At 40.4% G+C, this 26,640-nt stretch overlaps 3 protein-coding genes across 3 annotated transcripts; 2 read left to right on the plus strand and 1 right to left on the minus strand.

Annotated features, from left to right (window-relative positions):
- The first annotated feature begins 536 nt into the window (after positions 1-536).
- Positions 537-3,938, plus strand: LOC116252953 (uncharacterized). Its single transcript, XM_031627609.2, has 4 exons — positions 537-757; positions 1,822-1,949; positions 2,841-3,257; positions 3,343-3,938. Exons 2-4 carry the CDS (start codon positions 1,842-1,844, stop codon positions 3,559-3,561), a joined length of 744 nt encoding a protein of 247 aa, XP_031483469.1. The 5' UTR covers positions 537-757; positions 1,822-1,841; the 3' UTR covers positions 3,562-3,938.
- An 11,170-nt stretch (positions 3,939-15,108) lies between these two features.
- LOC116252567 (dof zinc finger protein DOF5.6-like) lies at positions 15,109-16,654 on the plus strand. Its single transcript, XM_031626917.2, has one exon. The coding sequence runs from the start codon at positions 15,421-15,423 to the stop codon at positions 16,417-16,419; it is 999 nt and encodes a 332-aa protein (XP_031482777.1). The 5' UTR covers positions 15,109-15,420; the 3' UTR covers positions 16,420-16,654.
- A 4,368-nt stretch (positions 16,655-21,022) lies between these two features.
- Positions 21,023-26,323, minus strand: LOC116252566 (L-ascorbate oxidase homolog). The gene is made up of 9 exons (XM_031626915.2): positions 26,092-26,323; positions 24,796-24,974; positions 24,577-24,686; positions 23,558-23,828; positions 23,262-23,361; positions 22,672-23,017; positions 21,838-22,203; positions 21,625-21,703; positions 21,023-21,540 (listed from the first exon to the last, which is right to left on the minus strand). Exons 2-9 carry the CDS (start codon positions 24,937-24,939, stop codon positions 21,337-21,339), a joined length of 1,620 nt encoding a protein of 539 aa, XP_031482775.1. The 5' UTR covers positions 24,940-24,974; positions 26,092-26,323; the 3' UTR covers positions 21,023-21,336.
- Between the last annotated feature and the right edge of the window lie 317 nt (positions 26,324-26,640).

Below are 26,640 nucleotides of genomic sequence, written 5' to 3' on the forward strand. Positions count from 1 at the left end.
GATATAATAGAATGGTGGAGATTGAAGTATTAAAGATAATATTTATTATCAAACGGGGTTTGCCTGCCACTACCAAGTTTCATCAAAATTATGTAAATTTTGTGTCCAGTTTCTTGGTTGAGTAGCAAACGTTTTGGATCCTGAACTGAATCCAAATTTCTGATTTCACCCCCATATTGGGTTTGAATGTTTTTCATCCTAGACCATTTGTTTAGCTTACTCTGCCGCATCAATCGGTGCAGCTACTTCCAGCTCGTATCAAGTCTGAAGATGCTTGAATTCATTTAGTAGGACTCGGTGGCCGAACTGGGTTGAGGCTAACAAGCCCGACCTCGATTCAGATTTGGGTGTTGATGTTAGGAACTAAACCGGATGGAAGAATGCACGCCATTAATTTAGCCGGAGTCAACTGTTTTTCGCTTGTCCAACAACCACGTAAATTTGATCAAAATGAGAAGTTCAAAACTATATATTTCCAGATTAAAAACCCAGAAATCCAGTATTTGAGTCGGATTTTATGACAATCAACTTCAGGCCATCAGTTTGGGTTGTCTTAGAACTATAGGATGAGTATGATGCTATATTAGCTAATTCCATACGAGCTGAAAGGGGAGCATGGACAGGATTTCGCGGACCAAACGGAGCCCACCTAAGCAGGGTCTTTTTACGACGCACCCAATCTGGTATAGGGTTTAAGTGGGATTTTGGCCATTGAATCGTCGCCCTTGGAGGTGGTGGAACACCGCTATCTGCGAAGGTAATGCTTCTGCAATCTCTCTTGAATGATTTTTGTCAGTTGAGAGTCACGTTCTTTCGTGAAATTTTAAGCCGATTCTGTTTTCTCCGTCCGGTTTTGCGATTTTGTGATTCAATGGTGAGAATCGTCCCTTCTTATTTCAAGATTTTGAGCACCAGCATATCCCTGCGCAACGGGGAGCCGTCACCGCTATGTTCCGCGAAGTTCTCTGGCTTGAATTAGGTGATATCTGTTGCTGAGCGAAACTTGTTCGACGAAATGATGGAGAGAAATGTCGAGTTATGGGATGGCTTCGTGGGTTTGCAGTGGCTTTGCACTTTTACATTGTCGATTCGCAAAATGAGTTCGAGGAGAGCCCCTTTTCTTGTGATGGGGAATGGGGGGCGTGGAAGTAATTGGTATACTGCATTTGTTAAGGCGGACAAGTCTGGGATTTTATCAAAGCCATTTTTTTTTATAGAGACAAATGAAAGAGGACAAGCGCAGAACGCGGCAATTCTTGTTTGGAGTTTTTTTAGATCGACTATGCGTGCGTTCCCTCTAAAAATTGGTTAACCATTAAAAGGTTGAAACAGATTCTGCACATATAGGCTCTTGTCTCGCTTTGCTCAATATTGGAAGGTGGATATGCTAATAGCCTCATAGTCCATTTGCTAGCGACATTTAGCCTCATAGTCCATTTGCTAGCGACATTGACAGTTCTTCTTTTCCCAGATTAATTGTTGTTGTAAGAGGGGATGATTGACGGGGATAAGAAGCTGTGTTCTGGTTATATACCAACCGAACATCTAACTTGCTCTTTCCTTCAGCTCTTGCAGTGCCAAATTCTTTGTCCCACTCTTACATCGTGAAATGCCTTATGATTTTTTATTTCCTTACTGAGAACAAAGGGCGGATGTATAATATGACTTCATGAACAACGGGAGCTTGATATTCTTGGAAACTTATCTCTATAGTTTTGATGTGAATCTTTTCTATTTTCTATTACTGCGCAGCGTATGCCTGTCACATGAAAACTTGACGTGTTAACCATAAAAAAGTACTGAAATTGAATTTGGTTGCAGGTGCATGAGGCGTTGTAAAAATGGCAGCTGGAATTGCTTCAATGTGTATGCCTGATTTGGCCCGCTCCAGACTTCTGACGGTCACATCGTTGAAATCCCCCCCATGCATTTCTTTCCGGCTACTCAAGGTTTATCATCTTTCCATTTGTCACAATTTTACAGTATACCTTCGCTATGCCATCAATTCTAGGTTGTCTTCAATACTCTATTTGCTTTTCTTTTATAAGCCCTATGTGTCTAAGCATATTAGTTTATAAATGAGGCTATCTCTTTCATGTTTTATGAGGTCTTTGTAACCCATTAAAATGAATTAATTGCTTGGGTTATGTGCAACCATGCATTGGCTTGCAGTTACTGTTCATTGACTCAAGTATATGTCCTGCATCACAGGATGTCGATAGAGTGAACTTTGTATTGCTCGCATGCACATGCATACTGGCAAATATTCACAGTGGTTCATGTAAACATGCATCTATGTTGAATTTGATATGATGAGTATATATGTGCTTGTGTTTCGTCAACTAGGTTCAACTACATCGATGAATGTTTTTATGTATCACTCAGCGTAGGAAGCACTTCAATTATGTGATTCTGTAATCAAAATGCTGGAAAAGATTAACGTTAGTTGTTTCTGAGGATAATTACAGCATTACAACAGTCGATTTAAGTAACAGAAAGCCATTTCCAACAAGCTTGTCCTGGAAATGGCGCCAAGCTGCCTGTTGGACACGATGCTGACACTACAGGTTGAACTCTTATAAATTTAAACCCATTATTAAGTTCTTTGACTCATAGTCGAGGTGCCAGCATTAATTTGATAGGAAATAAATAACATTGACAATCTGGCTAAACGTTTGAGAAGCATGTAATTACAGCCTCACAGGCTGCACAAATTGTAATTATGCCTGATAGAAGTTCCAAGTTTATGAATCAGAACAGAGAAAATTTTTGCTGAATATTCATGTCATTTTGTCTAATTGCGTTCTCTTCTCATTCTTGAAATTTACTTATTGTAACAGGACCCAGCATCCCGAGGGCTTTTATCTTGTTCAACCTCTCTGCTGCAATTCCAGAACTTGAGCTACACTGCACCCCGTGCAATAAATTCAGCTTTAGGACCTATGGAGGGCCCTGAGAAATTCAATTTCAGCCAGGCAGCTGATGCAGCGAAAAATTTGTGGGAAGGTTGCCCCCAACCTGTGAAGATTTTTCCGTGGAAGAAAGCTCTTGTCAGCTACTTGAACCTTATCTTTGGACTTGTTTATGGAGTGGTTAAGTACCTTTCTATACCTTTGCTGGCTATTTCATCACTAAGTGAGATGTCATACTGTGCACATGAGAAGAAAATGAAACTTATACCCATACCCCTATTAGCTGGAGCTGTTATGGCAGGAATTTTGAAGAATTCGATGGTTGAAGCCTCTCAGGACCTCGAGGTGAGGGTTATTTTTTCTTTAGGTCCTTATGCATATCCATTGTGCTGCTACCTGAAGTGACTTGTTTTGCATTAATGATTTATAGGGGGGAGATTTTCCATGGCATTTGTTGGCAATAGCGGTCTTCTTTCTGTTTCTCAAGCTACTTGGACCGTATTATCCATACTGGGGACGCATATTTATCCCCCACTTTGCTAATGGTGGACTGTGGAGAGTACTTTGGTTCACATTCATCTGGTACAGACAGCCTCGAGAATCATCAAAGAGAATGGACATATCTCTGGGAAATAACCAGTCGTTGTAGAAGATGCTAGTTGGCCGTCTTGGTTCCAGTGCAGGTTTTGTTAATGACAGCGTCATCCAGAGTAGTCATTGTACCTAATCGCATAATCTTTTTCTTCCATTTCCGTTCCTCGTTCTGCCTGCTGTCTTTTCAATACATGAGAAAGGGCGTGAATTATAACCTTTCACATTGCCTGGGGGCAGAGTAGCTGAAGGGGTTCTTGGAGTTTCATGTATCAGCTCTTACTGAAATTTAAGATGATCATATGGGGAGCTTGATGAGGAAGCCGAATGGTGCAGATAGATGTTAACGGACAGGTTAACTTCATGTTCTGTAGTTTGCTTTCCAGTGTGGCCCTTGAGGTCCTCTCTTTCTAAAGGGAATTACACCTAGCTTAAGCCTTGCACCGATGAAAACCTCTAACGCCTTTTGAATCACGGTCGTTTCATGTTAGGTGTCAAAATATGGATGCTCTGTAGCTAAAAAGTCTGAGCCTTAATGGAGTCCCAGTCATGTGTCACTTTTGGTCTTCTATCTCGCGTCCTCTTTTGGTCTTCTATCTTGCGTCCTCAACAACGAGAAGAAAGGACTAGCATAAACGCTTTTGAAACCCAGTAAATTAAGTAATTAACCACGTAAAACAAGCTCATTCTTTAGCGTTATGAAATTTTAAAGGAGTAAATCCGTTGAAAATGATAGTATCGGTGTGTCTGTGCGTGTGTGCATGCATACTCGTGAGTGTATTTGGTGGGTTGAGCCCTATATTGGATAGTTTGTTTCAACGTTTTGGGCAATAATCTGAACTTTCAACATTGACAGAATTATTTTGGGACAAAACTGTGATTATGCGTGTGCATCCATGCGGAACGGGTTAAGGAAAAAGGGGTGCTTGTGGAGCTTGCAAGATCACAAATATGCATGTAAGAAATGCAATTTCTATCTGTTTTTTGAATTCCGCTGCTGCTTAAAGCTAGTGGCATTTCCAATTTTGATGAAGGTAAACTTAATTAGGGGGTATCATAGTAAAAACATTACGGAATACATGATTCAGGAATACTAGTTTTTTATTTTAAAAACATGATATACTCATGAATGCTGTTGCTAGATCCAATAATCAACCAATAAATATAATCATATCATTTGTATTAACACAACAACATGGTGCGTTCTGAAATGCCTACTTAAGGGTGGGTTGCTGCTTCCCACAAGGTTTAGGTTTTGGGTTTTCTTGTTAATTTCACGCAAAGAGAAACCATGCGGCCGCCATTGGAAAGGAAGAACCGTTCAAAAAAGTAAACCATGAGACCAGAAGAAGCCATGGCTGCTCTTGAAAAATCTTTGCGGGATTCAGATGTTACAGTCCTTACTGTGGTCATGTGACCCGACCGTCAACTATCTCGGGTGCTGGGCTGAGAAAGTGTGACATGTACAGCGCCATTGTTGGTCCATTGGGGGCAACACTAACATGAATCAATGGCGATAGCTCCCCACTAAGGCTTGTCTTGTATTCCAGTATCACAGGTTCAGTGATATTCAGAACATATTCCTCCTAAAAAATGTATATAAAAGACAAAGAAGTTCTTGAAATTTTAGGAATTTTAGGCATGTGGCAGCAATATCTCAATGATACTACAAAATTGTTTCGTCTCCTCGATAAATGGCTTCTCCATATTTCTTCTTTTCTTTTTCCCATTTTATTTTCTTCTGTTCTCGAGATCATCCTGAGATTTACTACAAAACACCTGGAAACGGTGTTTTTGACTATGGTCCAAAGGTTTGGTTGGGCAACAATGATTCAATTGATCCTGATGCATAGCTCCTTGTTTCTAGTTATTATTATCAGGAAAGAAGACAGAGAAACACCCTCAGAAGCTCTAGCACTTAATCAAATTCATGCCTCCAAGTCATATTTCATGCCAATGCTACTGTAACACAGTACCAGTGGGTTGCAAGAGGCAGAAAGAGGGAACATTGCACCTAGGAATCCCCACAAAACGCTTTATTGGGATCAGGGCTAGTAGGACTTCCAAGGAAGCGGAGCTAGCAGAATCAGTCATATTAAATGCCTTTAAAAAGATTTTGGAGTACCGTATTAGATTCCAGTACTAGTGGGAACATAGAGAATCTTGAAAAATGCTGAACCCGAAGAAGCACAGAATTATGCTTTTAGAATGCTACTGAAAATTCTGAAAGTCTGAACTTCCTGTTCTCCCATAGTTTTAGGAGAAGTTATGCCAAGAAGAAACTTCTTCGCTTTGGCAGGGACTCCTGCACCATTAAAGCCTGCTCTTTCCAAAATCTAGCTGATAATCAAGTATCCTCTGCTGTTGTTGCTTGGAAACCTTCCTGTACATATTCTGCAGTCGCCATGCTCAATCATGCAAGGCACTTTCCTCGAATTTTCTGGAGACAAATTGGACTACCAACAAGTTCAAAAGCTAATCTTCTCAGATAATCTGCCTCCGCATGGGAGCTATGCTCAAGGAAGCAGCATCTGGCAGCTTTATTCATTTATTTAAGCACTTATTTTTCCGGAAACAAGGAACCTTCACAGCCTGTTTACCTAGTGGACCAAACTATGTAGCTTCATTTCGATCCACTTAGCAGTTGGCTCTGTAAGTACGCTGCAGCCCTGTCAGTTGCTGTCAAAGTTGTTTCTGAATAAGAACAGAACAGTTTCTGTGTGACTGAGAATTAAGATTGCATGAAATCCTTGAGTACCCTTTGAAACTGTACTGGTTCGCCACAAGCAGACAATGACGAAGTAGCTAAGCTCGTGCTGTTCAATCGGGACATGATGAACTGAGCATTCTGCTCCTGACTAGCGTCCAGATAATTCCAAAATGCTTTGTGGTCCTTATATAAGGATTATTAGTAGTCCAGATCAAGATTTTATATATTTATCACTGCCTAAGAGAAGTATATTTTGGATAAACATTCCTTTTACTGAAAAAAATTAAACCTTCACATCATAAAATGCATAGTGAGTTGTTGAGCTTTTGACAGTAAACATCAAGCATGCACATTACAGACATCTGATAGAAATCCTTGTTCCAGTAGGGCATGATCAACATAAAATGCACGGAACATGAAAAGCAATGGTTTGTAATTCAACTATATATATTTATGAACAGAAATCAGGTTGCACTAAGTTGATGTGCCCTTTCTTCTAACCGTCACATGTCAGTGCAATTTAAACCATTGATTTTGCACAACAAATAAGTACCTTATGAAGTATGAATGCTGGAAAATCAATGGTTTTACTTCTGAAGAAGTAGATTTTTCACAAAGGCAATTGTAATCACAAACAAAATTGAAATTGTTAATGCATAATATCATCCTCGAGTATTGCCATTTTCGAAAAAATGAAGTCATTTCGGGAGTGTCACTGTAATCCGTTGTCTACTAAAACGGAAGGTGGGGATTTTGCTTTTGGCTAGCTCCATAACAGATATGGAGCTTTGATAAAATACTCGCATATTTTCTCTTGTTCAGTTGTCCTTTTCTTGTCCCATAGCTGTGGCGCAAGGAACAGGTTTTTTCCTTATGAAACTTCCAAGGAACATTGAAAGGAACTATCTCCAAAAGAACACAATCTCTGTTGCTTTATTTACTCCTGAAAGACTTTGAACAGAAACATGAAAGCGCCAGATCTACCCTTTCCTTGTTGAGGAGAGGATTTCCAATGGATAGGATGAGGCTCTTGTCATTTTCTGCTATATAATATCCTAAATTCACATATATTTAGCTGCAATGAATGCACTATACCTTGCTTTCGTTTGTCTGCCTATGAGATTTTTAATTAGTTTGCAATTAAATTTGTTGTCTGTTGCGATAAGAACAAAATAACAAACCCTTCTGTTTGTTCACCCCAATCTGTAATTCTGTATCTCTACGCAAAGTAATTCACCTATGCTTTTTTCATATACACATCACACACATCTTGATAGATAACTTACATAACTAATTTTACCAACTTAATATTGAGAGAGAGAGAGAGAGAGAGAGAGAGAGAGAGAGAGAGAGAGACCAAATAATGGGTTCCATCATGTTTTCACAAATTCACACTCAAGCATCTATTCCAAAAGAATATTCATCATTCGCCTTATCCATAGATCACTGTCAGATGCATATCCCTAGGTAATCGTCTTGATATTTGGAGATATATTCGGCAAGAAACGTTTTCTATCAATCATGTGCACCATAACCCTTCGATATCGGATTCCCTTTCGTGGAAGAAAGCGAATCCAATCACATCCTGATCATGCTCAAACTAGACCTTATTGATAACAGTACATCCCACATTTTTATATCGGTACAAAGAATAATCTCTTGGTTCACGGCTCCCCATTAATAAAATATGCGGCCATTCCATTAGTTTTATAAAAGTAAAGAGCGATGATGTACGTGGATGACATATCACACCACATTACATATGAAGATGACGTCCATTTTTAAACATTCCTTGTCATGTCATGGCTTGTAGAGCATGAATATTGTCCGTCCTTATCGCTTTTTCAATTCAAAGGGCAGTACACTCAGGACATTTTGTCGGCTTAATGAATTAAATAACAAGACTGAGGGGTCTCTGGTTTTTTTAAAATTTCTTCAAGGGCTCTAAGACAGCAGATGTCCCATCTATCACCTTAAGTTAGCTTCACTCACACCTTACAGGCATATTTTGCCGGTGCATGTCCGAGTTCCGGGCAGGTGTTTTCATAGTTTTATATAATACCGATTTATTTCTTATGGAAAGAAGTTCCCTGTCGTGTAGCTCTTGTAGTTTCCAATACAAGTAACAGGGTTCATGTTTAATTTTTATTAAAACGAATGGCGCTTCAACCGTGTCTTGGGTCGCCGAAAAGACCTGTCCCTGGTTCTATTTTTATGCTTTTGTACCATGTGTCATCTTTGCATGGGGTCATATTAATCTTTTATGTACCTATGAAACGACCAATTTCTTATGAGAAACTTTGTCAATGGACTACTTATCTATTCAGCAAACACCTAGACAGACAATATTGGATCTTAGAAGTAATGAGAAAAAAAGTGTCACGACCCAGTTTGGTGGATTCCATTCCAATCTGCTCCTTAATAATTTTGCAAAAAAATCAATAACTTAACAACTCTTTTATAAATTCTTCAATATTCTCAGAATCTTATATACAAGACTAAACTTTTCAATAAGACATTATACTCTAACCCATTAAGGTACATTAGTGCGTTGAAAACTCAAGGTATAAGTGTTGAACTTGACTCTGATACCAAATATCACACCTCAATTTAACAGATCCTAACATACCTTCTAGCAGTTTTGATTTTAATCCTAACAATGCTAAAAACCATGATAATCAAACACTTAATAACCCATGTTATAAGCCCCTAAAAAACCTCACAATCTTAAATGAATTAAACTATTCAATGGGGTGTTACAAGATGGGCTTGACCTCTTTCTTATATGGTGGTTTGTAATTCTTTCGGATGAAGCTTGAACTGATTAACTGTTTAGAATATATAAAATTTCTGTGTTTGATAGGTTTGGTAAAAATAAATCTCCATACAAAAAAAGTAAGACGATAAGTGCTACTTTTGAACTTGGGGGAAGACACGCGATCCTAAATTATAAAATTCCTTGGTTTAATTCATCGATGTCTCTCACTTTTTCTCCCTAACTAGTTTCCTAGGGTTCATGGCAAATCCTTTTAGTACAGCACAAAGCATTCAAACGTAGAACTTTGAGAACTTGTGTTGCCAATCACGGGGTTATAAGTAAATGGTAGGAGGGGAGCAGCAAGAGGGGTCCATCATTACTTAGTTTTTTTTTTTTTATAAGATTCTAATGCTCAAAAGATGCCTATCAAGCCTCTTCCGATGGACAAAATGTGGACATAGAGAAGAGCAATCTTTTGTTTATCCATCACCAAAAGAAGTTTAAGAGTATTTATTTACGCTTTCATTGATGGTTCTTGTGCCAAAACTTGGTCTTGGTGACAAGATTTTACTTGGTTGGATTCTGAAACCCACAATTTTTATCCTTTAAGCATGTGGCGATCTTACACTTCCCACTCTTCCTCTAATAAACTATAACAAGTATGGCACTAACTTAGCAACAATTTCTGGTCCAACACGTTCCTTCTTAGTCAAGGTCATCATCTCCACTGCACAGTAAAAGATTCAAATCCACCAGGCTTTTGCCAGAGAGATGCTTCACCTTCATTGGAGTTCCCATCTAGAGGATTGTTTTACTCAATCATGTAGAAATATGTGGGGCCAAAAGGAAGAAGCAGACCATCCCCAAACTTGCACTTTTAGCTTCAAAAGAGGAGCATAGTCCTAAAGAGTGTGGGGTGCATTCACCAAGAAATAATATATAAGATAAACAGCCAGTGCCTTTGTCCCATATGGAAAAAGACTTTGGTTGGACCAAGAAATCCACAAAGAACATTCTCACATTCTGCTGCAACTTGGGCAGAGTTCTCCTGTGTTAAAAAACAAGGCATGGCATGCACTAGCAAGTTAGAAAGCAAACAAGTGGCCTTTTAAGTTCAGAAGAGGCGCGACCTATATGTGATTGTAAAGTGAAGGAATGAGGAAACAAGCAAGTTCAGAAAAGTTAGAAGATGGGTTTCTTTAGATTTGAATGTTCAAACTTCTATCAACGACCATAGTTAACAATAATCTACGATTGAAGACTTAGATACCTTTTTTCTTTTCTGTTTGCGATTTAGTTTGAAGTAGAGTCGACGGCAGTAACTCTCTTGAAACCAAAGGGGATGCTTTTGAAAGCCAGGGATCTTAGATTCATAGATCTGATACGACATGGGTTTTGCTGATCAGGCAATGTTTATAGTTCATCAAACTAAGGGCCCTCTTAGACTTAAGATCTAAACTTGGAATTCCCATTTTTCTATGAGATTATGATCTTTCATTCATATCCAAGTTGAAAACCTAAAATTAGGGCCTGTGTAAGGAATGGTTCTGCGAAGATCAAGCTATTGATTGTTGGCATGCATGATACCTAAGGCCTGTGGCCTGCCTTGAAAACTTCTTTGAGTCTATAGAGATAAAATTTTTGTGTAAATATTTTATTCGACTTTTTTTTCGTCAGGAAGTTTCACTTTGGGAGTATGATCAGCATAGTCTGTTCAGTGAAAAGAATATTTTGGGCATCATTCGGTTATGTTTCCTAAATTCAACTGTTTCATGGTTCAATAATCAAATTATCATGATCAGAGATATGATTTGAATGTTAATGTTTATGTCACAAAGAGCATGCACAAAAAAATATATCATTTGATTACACGCACCATAAAATGCTAGAGCATTACCTTTTCTATCTATGTCCTCATCAAAATATCTTTTTCCATTTTCGATTGTTCTTCTTTCCAAATTTTTTCATTAAAAAAATCTCTTCGCCTTGCTTTGGTAAAAGGTCTATGATCCTGCATAAATGCAGCCGCTTCCTATGTTCTTGCCCAGAAAATGTTTATATTTAATTTCCTTAAACGTACAGTCTTATCATTCTTTATTGCTTGTACAAGTTGGAATTTGACCTACTGTTATCCCTTTTCACTATAAGATCTTCAACCAATATACAGCTAAAGCTAGCGGTTCTTTAAAACCTTTCTTTAAGCTTGAAAGAGACCATAACGCCTCTCTTAATAGAATTTACATTTGGCCTGCCTTTCTCTTTAAATAACATCTCCAACAATTACAAATAGTATGCAAAGTTAAAAGTGCTTATTTGCTTCGATATCCATCAATCTTGTATTATAATCATATGAATAAATTTTGGCAGAAATATTGTTCATCAAGTTTTCATAATATCGCAAACCCATGGATCGCCCAGGTTTCTGCCATCCCAAGACAACTGCACTTATCCTTCCATAATCCAAACCAATAACTACAATCCACTGTTGCTCCCCTGACTCTGGATCAAATCAAATGAATGAAACTGTCCTCATCTACTTTCAACAGTCATGCATCTTCAAGGCATGCAGCTAAAACAGCTTCGATGAATATTGCACCTGTAAATTCAGATCAAGCACGCGTTTCATTGTGCTCTCACTTGTCCAACCTTTAGAGGAGAGAGAGAGATGGGTGCTGTCGTTTTTCTTTTCCTCTCTTATTTTCATGGACGAGAGGGCAAGGAGAGAAGGGGCGGTGGGGAGCCCAAGAAAAAGGGGCGCTGCTTCTAATGCGGGGGACATGTTGGACCCCACCGCTTCTCAGCACAGTCACAGAGAAGAAGCTCGCCATGGAAGGTGAGGGGGAGAGCCTGGGGAATGGAACAGGCTTGTCCAATTCCACACCCCAGGAATCAAACACCACCACCATGGGGAAGAGAGAAGAGAGAGAGAGGGGGCAGTAGCACGCGCGCCCTCTCGCTCTCCGTCCGTCCTACGGTCTACCGACAGTCGTTCTCCTCACACCCGCTGATCTTTTGAGCGCACCGACCGCCGAAGAAAGATAGAGAGAGGGTGAAAAAAAAAAAGGAAAGAAAGGGAAGAAGGGGGAAGGAAAGGAATCTCTGCTGCTGCAACTTCTGCTGTTGCTGCTTTAGACATTGGAAAAAATACAATAAAATAGGAAAAGCGGAGAAGGGGCCCTTGACTGCGACCCACCACCGCCCGCCCTTCGAGGCCGTCCCCAGCCGCTCCCGACGGCGACCGACGCCACCCCCTCCTTCCCCGTCACGTCCCTTTCACCCCCCGATTCGGCTCTGCTCCTCCGTATCGACCACCGGCGCGCCTTCCCGGGTAGCCACTGCACAGAGGAAGAAACAAAAACCGTTTGGACGGGCACGCGGCCCGTTCCGGCCTTCCCCTCACACACACACTGGCCGAGACGGGACCACACGAACCGGAACCGCCTGTCTTGTTGCTTTCATTGACAGCCGCACAGCACGCAGCCATCGTGTTGCGGTAAAGGGTGGCCCAGAGACCGTGCCGACCCGGTTTTATCCGAGTCCTGTTTTAGAGAAAACCGAAACGGGATTTGTTGGCTATTCAGCTGATTAAATCGACTAGGTCCGATTTCTTCCTAAATTTTGCCGACTGATTTGTTTATTCAGAACTCAAACCAGTTTTAGCTTTTCCTTTTCGAATTTTTTAATCGCAGAAGATCCTCGTTTACATGATTGATAATCTACAAGGTCGAGTTTTTTTCTCTTTTTCCAAGATTCGTTGAGATCATATTATAACTTGCAAAGCAAATACTAAGCTCTGTTCATCCCTTTTTGCCGGCATATTTTGGAGGATATTTACAAAAAATTCAGTGTATTTGTTGCTTCGAGCCACATAAGCGAATGATGAAAAGAAGAACGATCATGGATGGGAATCACAGAAAATAGATTCGAAGCTCGAACTGCCTAGTTAATATTCATATAAAGTACTTGGATAACAGAAAATATTAAACCAATTAAAAGGAAGTGTGAAAATAATGGCAGTAATACATGTTTCATGAATCTGCTCTGCTCTAAAAAAACGAGATAGACATATAAAATGCTAGAACAAATGTTTCACTAATATGCTCCAATTTGTAAAGTAAATTAGTAACACATTAACTGTTACTGTCACTAAACGACCCCTAAAAATAGCCGTCAACGGTTTAACCTCTAAGACAAAATAAGAAGAAGGCTTCTGCTCTCATTCAATTCAAGGTGAGATGAAACACTTCTATCAATATTCGTTAAAGTAGAACACCACATCATCACTAAAGCAAAACACCATGTGTTTGCATTGTGAAACGCATAAATCCGTCGCCGAGACAAATTTTTCACTGCACAGAAAAATGTGCATCCTACAAACAAAACAAAACGTGTCATTTACTCATTCAATTTTTAAAAGGTCAAGTTCACTATTTCCTGCGACGTACTTTCTTGGAACTGAGCTTCTCCACTATACCGAAGCTTCTTTCTTTCCTCCATTGTTTTATTGTTTTTCAGTGCCCTCAAATCGATCGACTGTATCTAGAATTGAATAGTCGACTACTTTTTCTTATCTGCAACAACACTGTGCATAGGACCCGCGGTTGTTGCGTTGTATATATAATTATATGTATATATCATTAAATTGATTCACCATGCTAATAATGTGCATGATTCAACATATGATTATTTTTCAAAATCATCCTTTCTTTTCCCTTCTGCGCAAAGGGAAGACGAAACAGATGCAGAGCGACGTGTCTCTGTGGAGTTGGCAGAGGGATCTTCTCTTAACCTCGAGTTCCCGACCTTTCCAAAACACTTATATATTGTAATGATCCATTTAGTTGGCACTGACATTCAATTAGTTTGAATTCTTGATGTACGCAATTTTCTCATAAATGTGAAAGGAAGCAGCCAATTCTACTTGTATGAATCAAAAAAAATTTGGAGAAAAAATAAGAATAGAGATGAATATACGAAAAAGCAACCATGGCAAATCCATTTTAAAGGTTCTGATATGCTTGACACAAGGTACATTTATGAGTTTTGAAAATTTGAAGCAGTGAATTTGAACTTGGAAGGTCATAAGGATAGGACGTAAAGGACACACTTCTCCCTTTCTTTCTCAGTTAAATTTGCGGCAGTTCCGGATTCATCCTTCTAGAATACATACAGTACCAGATTCGCCATGACCAAGGAAAATAAGACAAAGACAGAGAGGAAACTGGAAATAAGAAGTTGGATTTTGAAATTATATAGTCGTATACTGACTGCCAACTTCAACAAAAACTCAAAAGAGATGTTGGTGTACAAATTCTCTCTCTCTCTCTCTCTCTCTCTCTCTCTCTCTCTCTCTTTGCCAATTTAAAGCCTACCTCTAATTATTTCTTATCTTCAATTCAAAAAGTAATAGATAAAGAAACAAAAACTATATAATAAACAACAGCATCGGCCCTAATAATGATGATAGTGATGATAACGATCCCTTTAGTTGTGGTCAGCTTTTCCACACTCGATCAGTATCTGTGGGGGACGACGTCCTGACCATCTCCTTCCTAAACACTCGCACGTGCCGATCTCGAAGGGCCCCTGCAAAGATTCCGGCACCAGCGATCGACGGACGGCCCTCTCGGCTTACTTCCACGTATTAATCACCGTTTTCCAAGCAAAATTGTGCTTTGAAATAAACTTGTTGTTAGTAGCAATCATCATCTCATTTTTTAATATTCATTCATGCGGCTTCTTTTCCTCCATGCATGACGCGGCTTCGTTAACTAAAGACGAAAACGATGCCATTCGAGAATGTTTTTTTAAGATGAAAAAAAAAGAAACGAGTTTGATTAGAAAAAAAATGATGCTACTCATTTTAACCGAGGACTTAGACAAAGTTAAATGAAAAATGTATTGTTGCCTATAAAAAAATAGTAGAGAGAATCAATCCCTTATCCAAACTTACTTCTTGTGGTTGTGATCTCAATTATTAGATTATAAAAGGAGGAGAAACTAGAAAGACATTGGTATAGGAGGATGTAAGCAGCAAATCTTTAACGTAGGGAATCAATCTTTTTTCTCTCTCTCTCTCCCCCCCTCTTTCTCTCTCTCTGTCTTGTCTCAAGCTGGTTTGCCTGGAAGGCCATTTCTGGAATTCCATGAACATGTCAAAACCAGAAAACCACTGATTGGCATCCAAAGTGGTTTTGTCTACGCTCTCCTCCTATTTATTATTGCCCCTTTGTCATCTTCCTCCCCACTCCGGACACATCTCTCTCTCTCTGAACTCCATACCATCCTACCAGTCTGTTATTCTTTCTCTTCTTCATCTCTCTCTCTCATATCTCACACAGAGACAAACAGAGTCCATCCTACCAATCTGTTATTCTTTCTTTTTTCTTCTCATCTCTCTCTCTCTCTCTCTCATATCTCACACAGAGACAAACAGGGAAGTAGAGCAAATGATTCAAGAATTGCTAATCGGTGGAGGGGTAGGAGTCGGACTAGGAGGAGGGGGAGGAGTGGCGAGGCCAATGATAGAGAAGTGCATGGTGATGGGAGAAGAGCGAAAGGCGCCGGACGCAGCTGCCACCGCCGGCGACATCCAGCAGGTGGGGCTGAAGTGCCCGCGCTGCGACTCGTCCAACACCAAGTTCTGCTACTACAACAACTATAACCTCACCCAGCCCCGGCACTTCTGCAAGTCCTGCCGCCGCTACTGGACAAAGGGAGGCGCCCTACGCAACGTTCCCATCGGCGGGGGTTGCCGGAAGAACAAGGCCTCGGGTGGCCGCTCCTCCAAGTCCAAGGCGGAAAGCGCCACCAATTCCAAGACCTCCAGCACTACTGCCACCACCGCCGCCACCAGCACTGCCGCCAGTAACAGTTGCGTCATGACTGATCGCGAGCAGCCCGCGTCTTCCTCCGCGCTCACCGCAACCACAGAGTCGCCAGCCGTAATGCAACAGACAGCCACAAGCATCTCCTCCTTTCTGCTGCAGAACTCCCACGTCTTCGATCCGCAGAGCTATCTGGGGCTTCTGAAGCCGGCCGGCAACCACAATTCATCCATACTGCCTCAGAGATCAGTCTCAGATGTACATAATCTAGGGGCCATGGGTGTGCTCAATGGAGGCGTAGGGATATGGAGGAGCGGAAGCAACCTTAACCACCACCACCACCACAATCAGAATCAGCAGTCGTATTTCCACCACAACCAACTGGGTTTGATGGGAGACCAAACTGGCATTGGTAGTTGTGGCGGAATTCAAGAATTGTATCAAAAAATTCGGGCCGTGAGCGGCAGCTACGTCAACGAGGAGCATCAGAACGTTCAGCCGGTAATGAACGCCAACTCAATCGTCGAACCAACGGCCTTGGCCGTCGGAGATTTGGGTTACTGGGGTTCAGCACTACCATGGCCGGATCTTCACTCCACTGCCGGTGCTTCCTTTCCTTGATCCTTCTTTTGTTAGAAAAGAATCACCCTCTCTACTCCTTTAATGCGTCTTGTGCCTTAGAGAATGTAGGACATGGTAGTGATATAATGTTATGGCGTGCCTCCTCCCTCCTTCTCTCTGTCTCTCATTTTCTGTTTTTGTCTCTGTCCAGATATCCACTATTTTGATTGGTCGGTGTGAGAATGTAACTTGAACAAGTTATAATAGAGAAAGAATTTAAACAGAGTTCTTATAATTGAGATGGTTTTTTGGAGATCGAGAAAATCTAGTTACTGCTCAGTTTGAAGGTGATTCTTGTGCGAGAATCGATGCATATTGGGGCGAGGGGCATGGGACAGGCCAATGTCTTCATTGAGCAGCTCCTTGTCTCTGATCCTTGAAACTTGCAGTCTCTTTATTCTCATTGAGCACTGCTGCTGCTTCTGCTGCACTGAAACACCAAGGATTCTCTGCAATGTCTCCCCAGCTCTCCTTTCTACAATGTATATCTGAAACCAACTTCGATGCAGATAGCGAATGCGTCTCTCTCTCTCTAAAACACATACACCAAAGTGAATTCACATTAATTTGTTGTCATTTTATGGACGGGGCCATGTGGATATGAGCCATCGGATGCACGCAGCGCCTGAACATATCGTTATACATGCAGGCTTTTTAAGAGCTTAAAAAGAATTATTAGCTGCCCATGATACTTTAAAGTATCATGATTGAATAGAAAAGCTCAATGTCCTAAGTCAAGGACATTTTACCCAGTGTTTGTTTCCTGCAATGCTGACTATTGTTTCTTCAAATGAAAGTTGCATCAGTGACTTTCCGATATTCAATTAATTGGTTCAATTTTTTGCAGATACATATTTTATTTAGAAGTTAGTTTTATAGGTTTTATGCTGCCATCTAATAACCTCATTTATATGTGTAAATAAATCATAACCAAATGCAAAACTCCGCAGTACTGAGATCTGAGACTCGAGGTTGGAATTGCTGCGTAAATTTGATGCTTATCAAACTGTAGATTTAAGAACTGCAGATTTCAGATCCGTGAGAATTTCAAATGCGGAAATGCAAAATCCGATTGTGTGTGGATGTGTGTGTGTGTGTGTGTGGAGGGGAAGATGGTGGGAGAAGGGTCTAACTTGAAGTGCAGATTTTAGATCCAGGCGATGAAGGTAGAGAGAAGATAAAAGAACGAGAGAATGCATCAAACACAGGCTTTTCTAACCCGAGAGTCTAAGACCTCAGATCTCAGAGCCGAGGTTTTAAAATCTACCTTGAATCTAAAACCAGACCAAAGAAATCTTTAACTTCATACATAATTTTTTTTTTTGTTTCTTGGACGAAGAACCTTCGGAGAACTAGCTAGATCACGCGATGCAAGAAATAATCCTCGAGTAGTCATCGAAATAAAGTCACAGGAGAATGGTTTCATTGGTTTTGGACAATTATGAAGATTGGTGGCTTTCACAATTGCAAAAGGGCAAAGCGAAAATGCCTGAAGTTTTAAGTGCAGAAACATAAAATCATATTTGTATCTTAATACTAGCTCAACACGTGGATTTGTGATGTGACTTGTCTTAGCCACGTAGCGAGCATAGCAATAAATGAGAGAACAGAAGGGAGTCCAATCAGGCTCTATATTTTGGCATTGCTATGCTGCTGTTCTTTTGTCCCCTTTAGCAATTTGACTGAGACCAAAAGATTCTTGGGCGAATTATAACCCATTAATGTTTCACTACAAATAGCTCTTCCCTAACCAACCTACTCGTGGATAATATATATATATATATATATATATTTCTTTTGATAGCGACACAACACATATATTTTGATTTGAATATTCAAACGCAGTCTGCAAGATAAACTTTTGACAATTGCAAATTATTCTTACGAGTGAATAGCAGCTCCATCAAGATTGGACTTGACGTTTTCAAGCAAAAGGCGGTTTAATTAGCTCGACAGAAGTTGGATGTAGCATTGCGTTTAAATTAAAGGAGGTCAATAATTTGATGCTTAGAACCAAGCTTCTTTTGGCAGGACATGGTAGCGAGGTCTTCTGCTGCCATCAGCTTCAGCTTGCTGTTTTTTTTAGGAAACAAATTGTAACGATTAGATTAATTTTTGGACTTGGGCTCCTAGTTCAACGAATTCCAACTTACTTTGTTCGAAAAATTTAGGAACCAAGACAACCAACATCCTTTTTAAGGCAAACTAAAGTTTTGGAGTGTTACAATCCACTCTTTTTAAGGCATACGTATTCATGCGTGTGAGATCCTAAGTCTGACAGACTCCCGAGCTCGAGTTTTTAGTCTGGCAGATCCCAACCTACCCTTTAGCAATTTCAATTTTAGTTCAAAAAATGTTACTAATCTGAACAACTTACCATTTAACAACCTCTTTTATAAACTTTTGATGATATCTCAAAATTTTCAATATTAAACCAAACTTTTGGATCATCATACATATCCTTGGAAGACAAATTTCATGAATATTTTAATTTAACCTCGAGCAACAATTGCCACGCTAAACTCAAAAAACGTTTAAATAATGTTTTCTTATCAAATTACTTTTAAGTAGATTGCACAAAAGTTGCTTTATAGGCAATTTTAAGTCATTAACTTCATTGATAGTACTTCATAAATAATGTCACGTGAGTAAACTCACCTTTCATTTCAATATTAAAGTGCCTCAGAGGGGGGTTGTGTGTGTGAATCAATTTCATGCAGAACCTAACTCTAGAAACTCTCACAATAGAAGTTGTTTTGACTGCATGCATTCATCATGAACCCGAACTTGATTCGACCAGTAGTCAATGTGTTCAACATGCTCCAAAACGTATAATATTTAAACATTTTTTTCCTTTGCTTTACAAGACAACAAAATATTACACTTTTCGGCAATTGATTCGAACCAAGACCTAAACGTTCGTTAGATATAATCAATTCAAAAGCTGTTACTAACGTAGACTATGTGGATCATGTTTCCTAAAACGAATGGCAGAACGACTACATCCTACTAAATTGCATGTACACAAATTTGTAGCAAAAATATCTTATTAATCCTTCTTTTTGCAATAAGTCTAATTAGAAATGTGGTTTATACTAATTTGTTTAATTCGCAGGCAGTGCGGTTTATACAATGAGAAATAAACTTTTGATGACCCATCAAATCAGCCATGCTTCTTAAAATGAATGAACATGATTTGAAACTTGATTTCTATTAAATAAATCAACAATACATATTTGTTTGGCGGTTCAAATGAAAGGTTGAAAACGCCCCCTTCCCCTTGCTCCCAAGGTTTAGGGCTGCACCTTTCAGGATCAGGGGAATCTTATAGTTACACTCGTCAACTAAAGAGTAGCGTTTGCAACTGTTTGCAGTTCAAAGAAATATAGGATTCATAGGAATCAAACTGATGACGAGACTTTCACCAACCCACCAGATCAACATCCCTCGAGTACAATACATATTTGTTCTATGAAATCATTTATATGGAAGAATGTGACCACATGTATTATCAAAAGGACATATATAGCTCATGAAATATGATCGTTAAAAAGTAAGAGCTTTATTTGCGTCGGCCTTTGAATGTTCAATTCAATCAGACATCTATATATGAAAGCTGCTAACTCAAAAAAGGAGAATTTAGCATGCAAAGCTCCTTTTGAAGGCTTCGTATACACGCGCATATATACACACACACTCACAGATAAGCGACTGTTGTTATCAAGAAAAAATTAAGCCTCATGTTCAAACCTATCTTCCAGCCACGCAAGTCAAGCATTGCAGATTTTTCTGCTATTACATGAAGTCCCATCGTAGACCAGGTCTAATGAGTTGGCTTAAACTTCACATCGCTTGCCACATAATTTTTTGTGTTTTAATAGTTTAACTAGTTTATTACCATGGAAATGTTTGCACTTTTCAACTCAAATATATAATTATTAGGAGAAGCATAAAAATTTGTCAGAAAAATGCAAGGTTCTTGCATCTCAATTTTCATATCCATTCACCAAGAACACGTACTCTGAGTGAGGTATCTCGATCACATAAGCTCAGACACTTGAAAGCTTGTATATTAATAAATCTTAGCTAAAAGTGAGGCTTATTTGGTATCTCTCTTTTTGTTGCTTCCTTGTTCTTCTTAACATGAGGAAGACCACCAACGTTCTTGGATGTTACGCTGGAAAACCGATTAAAGCACATTCAATTAACTATATGTGGTGATCATCAGTCGAAAATTCGTGGATACTTTGTGTATTATTGCTAGAAAATCTCCTAATGGCTTGGGCATGATGGCGAAGGATTCACACCTTAAGTACTTAACTCGAGAGGTTCTTCCAGTGGGTGGGAAGCCTGAGCAAATACTACGCCTCGGCAACCTACTACGAGCTTTTTGCTTTATATAAAAATTTCAAGAATTTCAGGTGCTCGGCAATCTGAAATATGGCTAAGATTATTTTACTTTGTGCGTCTGTCGGGAACATGTATATATATGATGGTCCACAGTGCTGCTGTTCCATACCACGCCGCAGTGGTCTAGCTAATTTGTACCGACAAGCGTACCCCCATAATTATTCTGCCACCTTGGTGAATGATGCAAACAAAGTTACAAAAGGGGGAAAAAGTGGCAGCATCATTGATATTCCCTTGAAGCCAGTCAAATACACAAACAAAACCAACTGTTACCGTCAATTTCTTCTGAAAAATGGGGGAGTTCAATGACAACATCATACCATCCTCTTCTTACTGCATTAACCGAGCACGCTTGCCAGCTACAACAAACAATTTGTCCGTTTCCCTCTAAAGGGCAAGGACAAAAAATCCAAATCTTCGTTGAAAGAGAAGAATCTATGGCGAATTTTTACCCGCGGTCACCCTCTCGTGACCGAAGGACGAGAAGAAGACCCTCGTTCGGTTCTTCTAAACGTGGTACCCCTTGGCTCTACCACAAAGGAGTGCGTTGGTTGGTATGTCATACTCGTTTGCGAGGCTCTTATCGGCTGTCCAAACTCGGAGATAGAGTTGCTGACCAAGGTATTGCCTCCCCCACATTGCAGACCTCAGGTTCCACATCCCCTCGTTATCAAACGACACATAAATTGCCGTCCAGGCATTTGGGTACACCTGTAGGAAGCAATGCACGTTAGCGAGACTGGAGCTAGAATTTCACATTCATTCGTTCTGTTTTGAGTCAGTAAGTCACGGTACCTGAACCGTGTATCTGGCGGGAGCATCTACCAAGTTGTAGGTTTTTCTGCTAGCTTGAGACCATTGTCCCAAACCATACCTGCATTTTGAAAGAAAGTTCAGAACATAAAGGGAAACCACACCAAAAACTAGATGGACGGTCATCAAATGACGTAGGTTGATGGAAAGTGGATTCCTGATATGTAGGTTCAAAGAACCAAAAGAAAGGCATACCCCACAACCCAGAAATCGTAGCCGTCAAGGTGCCATGATTGAAGGGTACTTTCAGTGTTCTGGAAAACGATTTCCATGAAAGCATGGTAAGTAACGGCCATCACGGAAGTGCCCATGTATGCAGCATTTCCGGAAGGCCAGTCCTGAATGCTGTTGAGGCTGAACACTCCAGCTATGTTGAAGTGGTCGGCAAGCTTCAAGGGCGTGTCAGGGTTGATATAGGAGACGCCATTGACTGCATAACGTTGCTTCCCATTAATTCTAGGTGCAGAGTTCGCGAGAACCACTGTCCTGGAAGGCACAATTTGGCCGTAATGGAAGGATCCTTGAGGGTTAGGTCTTGCTGCACTTGCTGTCAAGTTCCATCTGTCAAGGAAATAGTGGTGCCATTAGTTAAAGCTCGCATTAAGAACTGCAGATAAAAAGTAGTATAACTACCAAACTGAGAATAAAGTTTATTTTCCAGGCACCAGACGATCAAGCACCTTTTTAGAAGTCGCAAGGAAAAGATTTAGAGAACAGATCAAGATATATACGTCATTAGCTTAGAAATTACAATATATCAGGAACCAAGCTGATCACAGTATTGGACGAAAATGGCAACCAAACACGCCGTGTGACCGGTAATTGGTTTGCAATTGTTTCAACAATAATTTGTTGAGACACGATTAATGTATCACCCTGTTACTTGCGACAGCGGAAAATTTTAAACTACAATAATGGTAGAATTTGTAATCATCCATCTCCTCCGCAACAACTAGACGTAGAGCCAGAGCTTTCCACAACTTGCTAGCAGGCTAACTAGTTCACAATAGAAAAACTTGAGAATAGTACCTGAATGTTCTGGCCTGGTTGAGAGACCAATCCACTTGGTAAGTAGGGCCACCAGGGATAGGTCCCGACACAGGGGTATGGGAGTTGGTATAATGCAGAACCGCAGTAGCAGTGAGAACGCGCGGAGTGAAACGGGTAGATGCAACGATGTAATAGTCCTTGGCAGGCTGGTCAGCCGTGACCAAAACAGCCATTGATTGTCCAACATGCACATCCAGAGAATCATAAACAGTTTCAAGTGGATGTGTGCCTTCAATTTCTACCAGCTTCAGCTTATGACCCTGAATCCTGAAGTTCAATGACGACTCCAAGCCCACATTAGAGATCCTAAATATATAGGTTTTGCCTGTTCAAACAAAGGGATTGTCAAAACATTCTGCATCTGATACACTCAGCTGCCTTTCGAGCAGCTTATAGAAAAAGAGGGAAAAAACGGTGTTTCAATTTGAATGTACGTCATATTCACATAATGGTCAGTATGAAAGTTGCAAATGGTTATACAGCCGCCAAATTTGGGCTCCATAAATCAATTAGGACATCATATGTGCTAATGAACATGTATGATAAAAAATAATAAGAGAGCTAATTACCTTGATCCACATTGAAGGTGGAAGACTGTTGCTGACCATTGATAAGAACTCCATCAGGGGAAGGCAATGGAATGCCCACATCCAGGAAATGTTGCAAAGTCTACAGGCATTATTACATGCAAAAGTTCAAATCAAAGGACTGAATATATTACTTTAGCACACAGTTAGAGCTATTCCGCAAAGCATCAAACATATAGTCACAGTTAGTTACATTCAAAGCATGACAAATATGTTAAAAAAAGTTCCAAAAATTTTTCATGTTTTGGAAGGAAAATTTTATGGGGACAGCTAGTTACCTTATGGTTGGCCTTGTGCCAGTCACCAATAAGCACTGTATGGTCCCCAGCAGGAGGAGAATAAGGAACAGGTATGAAAGGCCTTTTAACAACGACAAGACCACCAAACCCTCCAGCAGCTTTGTGCATGCCAATTGAAGGGAAGTAAGAATAAGTTCCAATCTGATCTTTAGGCTGGAATCTGTATGTGTAGTTTCCTCCTGGTGGGATAGGGCAATTGGTTCCAAGAACTCCATCTTGCCATGAGTTCTTCCGCTGTTTGATGCCATTCCTAGAAATTTTCATGAGCATTGCATTTCATTGTCACCTCATATGAAGCAAATATACTGAGAAAACAAATACAGATGGGCACTAAACCATACAAAAACCTTGAATATGACGACATAGGATACAACTATAGGAAATAGTTGACTGTGATGACATGACAAGAGATGCAACCAGGACTATTTCATACCATCCAAGAGCAGGTTTCATGTTCTTAGCTGGATGCATAAGAAAGAGATAACTTTCTAGCAGTGCCTATAGACAAATACTGCTAAGTGCTAACATTGGGAATTGTAAAGAGCCTCCAGAAGATGTGAATGCACTTGTCTGGCTCTTAACATCCAAGAGAAAAAAGTTTGACGAGCCAACAGTTTGCCCCAGTTTCCACTCGGCAAGTCTACATAGTCACAGGAAACCATAACCTACTTAAAAGGGTTTCGAGATTTGGCTCAATTAAGCAAAGGTCTGGTTCAACCTGAAAGAAATAGCGGTAGCCAGGTAATTAATTTCAACTGCTAGGTGATGATGATGCCCTCAATATATTAAAGGACCACTTTTTTCCATAATCGACGAGACCTACATGATCCCAGTTGATTCAGCGAGTCCAGGACTATTAACAGGATGAAATCTATGCAAGTACCAAGAGCAAAATGATTATGTTTGCTAGGTTTCTCGTTCAAAGAAAAACAGAAAAAAAAAAGGAAAGTTGAAAAGAAAGAAAAAAAGGTGGGGTGACAACTTGCAGAAACTCTTACCAGGTAAGGAGGAAAGGCTGGTCCAGCTTGTTAATGACGTTCAGGATGATGTTGTCATTGGTCATGCAAACTAGACGAGGACCAGGGAACTGCTCGTTGATGAGTATACCCTTCACATCCAGTGGCCTCATAAATTTAGTAAATATCAAAATATTCACAAACATCTAAAAATGCAAAAGAATGTAAATCACAGCATTTCGGAAACTTTCATGTCCCAACCTGCTGGGCTACGCCAAGAGGATAGATTGTCCCATAGGTGACAGTCCACGTCAAGAATCTGTAAGGGTCATCTGCTCTAACAAGGCAGAAAAGAAGACAAGAAAGAAGCCCAGAGACAATATGGAGGAAACTGTTCTCTCTCATGTTGTTAGACCTAACAAATTCGATCAATTAAGTTCCTGCACGTCGATAGTGACCAGAAGACGTCATTTAGTCCAATGAAGGCTGTAGATAACCGCATTTAAAATAATACTGCAGCCGAAAATTCAAATACATGTAGAAAAAGAAAAGAACAGACGGGAAAAACGAGAACTAAGGGATCAATCAAACGGAATGCTTTCGCACACAGGGTGTCAACAAAGGAGCATTACCCAGCACAGCAAATCATTCAACTTGGATACCAATAAAGATCAGAAAGGCCGTTTTAAAATAAAAAAAAAAAGACGTGTCCTGGAACTACAAAATGTAACACCTTAGTCTGCAATTTGACCAAAGAAAATAAAGATCCGTTGCTGTGCTACTGGAACACAGAAGGGAAATTCGCAAAAAGAAAACATGCCTTAACATCTACATTTTCCAGCGAGCAAAGGATGAGTACAGGCAGCTACCCATCGCAGGCGGAAAACGAAAAGCAGTTTAAACTATGAAACTTCTTCAAACCAACCCAAGTGCAACAAGAGAGACTACGTCCTTGGAACACCAGGGGAAGATATGAAGCAATGAATGTTCTTACAGTACAGAACAGACAATATCCCAACAGAATGAGTGTCGCCCACGCATTCCATGTCAGCATTTTGGAATGTAAGTCGGAAAAACAAAGCTAAGAAGGAAGAACGAGAAGCTCTTATGCTATCTGCGATCGATCTTCTCTTCTAGAAGTTCATCCCAGTGCGAAGCCAGAACGAGGCTCCGAAAATGACGATTCTTTGAGATGGATATCGCCGAAAGCCCCTAAAAGCGTCACATTTAGTACAACAAAAAATCTCAAGGAAAGGATATTAGGAATCCACGAGGAGACTCCGAAGTCCGAACAACAAAAATGTTCGTCAAGAACAGAGATCTCAAAGTAAGGTTCGGCCGTTTCTCCAAGCAATGGACGCTCGAAGAGACTCCGAAACCTCAAAAAGTAGAACTTTTTGCCGGAAAGAAGAGGAAACCGTCCAAAAACGGTGACTTCTCTTCAAACTCCCGAAGGAAAGAGCGGATTCGCCCAGAGAGTTGCATCACATCGAGTTAAACAGCACGTAGAATGTCTCAAAAGACAAGAAAGAAACAATCAACATGACAAGTTCCTACCGAGAAACGACCGCCGGATCCGTCCACCTCCACGGCGCTGAATGCACCTGGACAGACGCTCTAAAAGAGGAGCAGCAAGGAGGTAGAAGCTGAAGGGCCAGTCAATCCTCACTGCTCAGTGGGCGCCAGGCTAGCATCCTAACCAGGACGCGGTTCACGCGCTTCGTAATAATAAAATCCCCTCATCTACTTAGCATTTCATCTCCCGGATTGCGTCCGTGTCCAGATTTGCCGCCATCAACGGTGGGTGAGTTGATTGGAGGAAATCCGCATTCATGACTTCGTTAAAAAAGCAGCAGCTCTGTCCGGGACCACGGTCTCGCCATTCTCGTTGCATCGTCTGCGGCGCAGCTCAAGGACAAGGAAAAGCGTATCGGACCTTATAAAAGTAAAAGCAGACCGGATAAGCAAACTAGCCGATTCGAGTCGCCCGAGTCGGTTAATCTCTTTAATTCGTCGTAACTCAGTCACGGGTCAGGGTTTACCGAGTCGGTTGGGAACTCGACCAATTACTTCATTTATTGGGTCACGAGCCAGAGTTTGCCCAAC

This window comes from Nymphaea colorata, chromosome 4 (genome assembly GCF_008831285.2).
Source record: "Nymphaea colorata isolate Beijing-Zhang1983 chromosome 4, ASM883128v2, whole genome shotgun sequence".
Taxonomy (NCBI): Eukaryota; Viridiplantae; Streptophyta; class Magnoliopsida; order Nymphaeales; family Nymphaeaceae; genus Nymphaea; species Nymphaea colorata.